Source organism: Hipposideros armiger, unplaced genomic scaffold, assembly GCF_001890085.2.
Source record: "Hipposideros armiger isolate ML-2016 unplaced genomic scaffold, ASM189008v1 scaffold_1374, whole genome shotgun sequence".
NCBI lineage: Eukaryota > Metazoa > Chordata > Mammalia > Chiroptera > Hipposideridae > Hipposideros > Hipposideros armiger.
The window spans coordinates 131,259-137,258 of record NW_017732724.1 but is presented as its reverse complement, the minus strand read 5'-3'; the positions used below and the strand labels follow the sequence as shown (position 1 = coordinate 137,258).

Below are 6,000 nucleotides of genomic sequence, written 5' to 3'. Positions count from 1 at the left end.
CAACGCTGAAGGGCGCATGAATCTCGGTGGGCGAGTCCAGCTCTTTTGTTCTTTGTTTTTAGATCCCCCTCCAAAACGTTCTAGCCATTCATTTAATGAAACTTAAAGTTCACCTTTTCTATTTTAGATCATCATGAAAATTCCCATTGATGATTTTGCCATATCTTTAAAGTGGAAGAGGAGTGGAATGCTTCCAGAGATTATGCAAAAGGAAGGAAAAAGAGGGTGTTGATGTGTCCGTTGCTGTCAGAGAGTAGGGTTTTGTGGTTGGAGAGGGAGGGATAGCTTCTGCGATGAAGATCATGGCTTTATCTCAGGCCTGTTTTTGTTTTTGGATGGACCACTGCAGCATCACAGATAAGTACTTTTTATCATGAAAAGGAAAAGCAGAACTTATGTTCAGCTATAATAAGCATATCCTTTTACTAATGAAAGCAAGAAAAAGCAGCTCATGATCACTCTGCAATGACGATCATGTGCACATGTAGCCAGTATTTGATGTCCCTGGCATATAGCAGGTGCTTTGTTAAGATTCAGTGAGCAAACACAGGAACAAAGGGTTCCCTGGCAGATGCCTTCCTGGGAGGGGACTTGGCAGTAAGCTGGCTGCACTATCTCGGCTCCCGGTCTGCCAAAGACCCCGGTCACTGAGAGGGTTCAGAGTGTGGCACTAAGTGGGACAGTGTGTGGCCCTACACCATGGTGGCTTCCGTCCCAGGTTTTTAGACAGTCACATGTGTCTCCTGGCGAAGCCCCTCTCTCCAGCGAGTGCAGAGTATGTGCTCTCTGGAGGGGGTCAGGGGCATGTGAGCCCTGTTCCATAAGGGTAGGTCACTGCCGTCGCCCGCACCTGCACCCCCTTCCTACTTAGCAAGTACCAGCTCCAGGTGGAGGGCACACCTGTCAGTCTTTGTCTCCATGTATCACACGTCACACTCACGGAAGTATTGTCTTTCTTTCTTGTGCACATGCACTAGCTGTTTGCTTTCTCTTTCTTACATGCCAGGTTCTGTGTTGACTCTTTACCAAATTATCTCATTCTGTCCTCACAGTGAGATCAGGAGGGAGGTACACTACAATACCCAATACAAAGAGTAAGGCTCAAAGAGCTGAGGTGCCTTGGCCAAACTCACCCAGCTAGTTTGTGGCAGAGCCAGCCTGTCTGCCTGAGTTGCTTCAGCTCTACTGCCCTACCCTTGTGTGAATCAGAGGAGAGCCCACCAGGAAATAGAAGGGGAGAAGGAAGCCAGCAGTCCCTGTGTCTATGTGGCCATTTCTAAGCTCTTTAAGGGGTGAAAATTCTTTGTCCACATCCTTACCATGTGGTTGGTGGCCTGGCTGGACCTTCTCTAGGGCTGCCTGAGCCCTCTCTTATTCTGCTAAGAGATTCTTTTCATTTCCCAGAAACCTGCAAGAACAAGTTACCACTTTGGTGGGGAAAGGAGCTGGTAGAGTTCCTCTTTAGAGTTCAGTCCTGTTAGCAGGAAGGAACGAAAGCAAATGGCAGAAGAAAATTTCATCGGGCTAAAGATAATGTGCATTGTATCCTTTTCTTCCTTAGACTATTGATATTCGATTGTTTAAGTAGGGGTGAAGGAAGACGCTTTCTAAGGGCTGAGGTGACCAGATCTCCGGTTATAAATTGATTTGGCTAGCCTACATTACTGTTTCACAAAGTTGAAATCTAGGGAACATCTATAAAAATGCAGAACTGCTAGGTTTCCAAATGGAGAGCTGCTGGGAGCCGGGAAGCAGTTTCACGTGCAAGGTGACCTTGGTGTCCCCTTCGGGACGGGCTCTGGGTAGCATCGTGAGCATGCACAGCCAGCGGGCCTTCTTGGCACAGCTGCCCGGTGTGCACCATTCCCTTCCACAGGCGGCTGAGCCCAGCTCCCTTTGGTGATACAGACCAGATTGCTCAGCATAGCTTTATCCTGATGCAGTCAAGGGAAATTAGTCAACTGCAAGCTTGGATGATGCCACTAACAAGCTGGCGGGGGTTCAGAAGAGCAGATCCCTCCACTGTGGCCCCGGCTCACACAGTGACGGCGAGCATGGTTTTGATTACTGCACATGTTCCTCCCTGATGAGGGCAAGAACTTCTTGGTCTTCTTTACTTTTAAGTCCCCTCTGCAGTCCCCCACATGCCCAGGCCTTTTTATTAGCAAAGCATTTTCAGGTCTATTGTCCCATTGGGTCTTCACTGGGAGCCCTTTAGGGTAAGCCCAAGATGAATTAGCACCTTCCTAGGCATAACGACCTGGGATCAGAGAGGTTTAGTGACTTCCCCAAGGCCACACAGGGAGTACGTGGCCCAGGCAGGACTTGGACCTGTATCCTGACACCCAGCTCAGAATGTCCAACCCCAAAAATCAACTTTGAGAGCGTGTATTAGGCAGAATGCAGATGAAGTTTGTAAATTTACCTGGAAAATGGACTTGGAAAGTTTGAGGCTGCAAGTGACAGAACAACTGAATAGCGGTTGCTTCTGCTTATCAGCACCTCATAATCTCATGGAAGAAGCCTGGAGGAGGGCAGCTGCAGCTTGGGTTTAGTGGTTCGACAGGGTCCTCAGGTACCCACACTGGCTCCGTCTTCCCGCTCTGCCTGACTTGAACTTTGCTCTCCACTTTTAATCTTGTCACCTCATGGTTGCAAACAACTGTTGTAACTGTGCAATAGCATCCCAAGTAGGAAGGAAGGCAGTAGATATAGAAGTTTTCCTTTAATAAAAAGGAAAAAAAAATGTCATTGAAACTGCCCAGAAAACTACTCCTTACGTTTCATTGGCGGAGAATGGGTCACGTCACCACCACTAGCTATTCGACAAGCTATGGAAGCATATATCCAGCAGAGGGTGGCCAGATAGCTGTGATGGGCTAAGACAGATTATGCTTCATGCTTTAGGAATGGATATATTGTCACTCTGAACCAAATCAGTCAACAGCAAAGGTGGAGGAGAGGGGAATGGCTGGGGTTTTTTCCAGTAACTTCCAGTGTCAGACCAACATGAACGAAGAGCTTTGGAGAACCGCTTCTTCAGCTTGGACTGCAGTCGCTTTCTGGATCCTGAGATGATATTCCGTTTGTTGATGAAAAAGTTGTACTGCTGTTTGTCAATGGCTAATTTCAGAATGGCATAAATGTATTTTTTTCTCCATTCCTCATCAGAGGAGATTTAAGCACTCAGGCCATTGAGCTATAATTTTTCAAATGCCTTTATGTGACTAGACTAAGAATGAAGGTTACAGAAGGAGCAAAAGTCAGACTGATGGGAAGCAGAGACTTGGGGCCAGAGAGGAGAAGTTGGGGGCTTTGACGTCTTGAGGCCAATGACTGTGAAGGTAGACGGCCTGGGTTTGAATCTGGACGCCGCCCCTTATGTACTCCCAGGTAACTTTGGATAAGTCGGTCATCCTTGCTCTACCTCAGTTTCCCCATCTGTAAAGGGAGAGTAATTGGAAGTACTTACCACATGAGGCTGAGCTAGTCTGTAGATGAAATCTAGCCTTTGTCTAGATGAAGGAAGTACTCAGTTACAGTTAATTGCTGATATTAGTATCTGCTTATCAGCATCTTGGCATGTGAAACCTGATGCATCTTAGTCGCTATTGCAGTAGCTGCCGGTCTGGTCCTCTGCAGCCTGTCCCTGCACTGTGTCCAGAGCAGTTGTCGCAAACTCATCTCTTTATTTCATTCACTCCCCTGCTCACAGCCCTCCATGGTCCTTGGTGCCCTTAGACTTAAAGTCCAAACTCCTTCGCCAGTCTCTGTGGGAGATCTGGGCCTGTGAGATGGTTCTGGTTCCTTCCCTCTGGAGATTTAGGCTGGGATTTTGGTGAATGAAATGGAAAGGTAATGGCACTCTGATTGACCAAGTTGTTCTCGGGCACCTACTGTGGGCCCAGCCCTGTGCTTGTCACATGGAATACACCTGAGGAGCCAGACATGGACTCTAACAATGTGTCCCACCTTGGGGTGCAGGACCTAGGCACCAGGTAAGGAGAATTTGGAGGTAAGCAGGAAAGGGGCCTCACCTGCACCAGCGGCTGCTTCCCAGAAGACGCAGGAATATGATGACCCAGAGGATGAACAGGAGTCAGTGGGAGATTCCAGAGTGAGGGCCCAGGCAGAGGCCCAGTGCTGGAAGGCCTGAGGGAAAGACAGGGAATGTCAGAGGACAGGAAAGGAATTAAAGCCGGCTGGTTTTATGTTCATCTGGAGGACTAATGAGTAAAGATACTACAAAGGCCAGCAGATACCAAGTGTCCAGAGCTTTGCAGACCCCTGGGAAGGTTCATCTGAAAAGCAGTAGGGAGCAGTGAAGGGGAGTGACAAGAGGTGACATCATCAGATTTATGTTTGGAAAGGACGAGCCTACCTAATGTGTAGAGAATCGTGCTTGATGAGAGAAATGAAGATAAAAACACTCAAATTTTTACTCCCTACTTGTGGGCTTTGGACGAAAACAGATAGTCTTATTTTGGGTATTCTGGGCTCAGAAATGATTGGAAGGCCGGCATTGGCCCATGTGGAAGGTGGTGTCACTTGGTATGAGTGAAGTCCTGACCAACACCCGTGTAGCCTCCTGGAGTGACAGGGGAACATCAAGGCCTCTCCTCCATTCTGTCCTCACACACGTGTGACCCACACACATGTGTGACCACACACATGACCCGCACATGACTCCTGTGGCTCTGTGAAACCAAAGGCGGGAGCTGGTGCTCAGTCTGCCCAGGTTTGGGATACTCTTTAGAGCCCACCTGAACCATGTGCTGTCTGTCAGTCATGTCCGGGGAGCCCCAGTGTTTGGAGCCACCCCTGAAGGATTATGTAACTTGGCACAACCTGAACACTGCCCTACACTGACACGTGCTCTAGAAGTTTCTTCAAACAAGAAAAGAATAAAGCCTGTCTTTGGCACTTTAGCATGGTTTCCTATAGGGACATCAGTTGAGAAAGTCACCTTATGTGAATGAATTGAGCCTTAGATCATGCTGCATTTTTGTTTGTGTGCGTGTATCCTTCAATTATTTAGTACTCTTCAAACGCTTGATTGTTTCCTCTCGGTTCTTTCTTCCCTCTGCAGTATAATGAGGAGCTTCACTACGTGGAACCTTGCCTGAATGGAACGTTGGTGCAAGCTGACAGGACAAACAAGGAGGTAGGGCCTGCCACTGGGTGGGTACGTCAGGGGTCATGGCACACCCGCCTCCCTCCCAGTGAATCGCTCATAATAATTCACTCCTGATTTTTAGAAACGCGTCAGATGTACTGCCTCAGCCCAGTGTGTAGAACATTTAGGAAGAGGCGCAGATGAAATCAGGGCAGTAAAATAAGTACATTGAGTTCAAATCCTCGCTAATTCTAAAAGAATTGCATTGATTTTCTTTTTTTTTTTTCTTGCTCTAAGCACATCCTCTTTTGTGCTCGACACCTGTGAAAAAATATGAATCTTGTTGAGATTTTAAAGAAAATTGAAGCCACTTATTATATTACTACTGCATTTAATACAATTGATTAAATAATTGTTGGGGTAGCTATTGGGATAACTTGTCTCCCAGGTCAGAAGGTAAGCTTTACAAGGATAGTGACAATGTCTGCTTTCCTGCTCGCTGCTGTATCCTCAATACTCGGAGCATTGCCTGGTCCATAAATATTGCAGAACAAAAGGAAGATAAGATACAGGAGGGCCTTAAGAAATGGGGTAAAAGTTTTCCTTCCAGTTTGAGCATTGGGAAAATTCCCAGAATAGATTTCTATAAAATAAATCTTGTGTCCCTTTGGCTATCTTTAAATTTGTCAGAACATCCACCACAGCTATCAACACCACTGCGACAGGGCCGGGTGACAATTCAGGTTGAAAGTGTAGCTGTGAATGCAACAATGTCACACCCCCTGGGACTCAGAGCTGCTATTACTCCCATTGTTTTGTTGTACATGCTATGTGGGGACTATAAAATAATGCTCCTCCCCTGGAGAGCAGCCCCTTGAGGTGGC

At 47.2% G+C, this 6,000-nt stretch overlaps 1 protein-coding gene across 1 annotated transcript in view; it reads left to right on the top strand.

The window, feature by feature from the left end:
• The window catches only part of LOC109377358 (voltage-dependent calcium channel subunit alpha-2/delta-3-like), a 177,796-nt gene that overhangs the window by 84,680 nt on the left and 87,116 nt on the right, over positions 1-6,000 (top strand). The window contains exon 5 of the mRNA XM_019633697.1: positions 5,090-5,164. Within this exon, the coding sequence (XP_019489242.1) occupies positions 5,090-5,164 (75 nt within the window). The remainder of the gene's footprint in view (positions 1-5,089; positions 5,165-6,000) is intronic.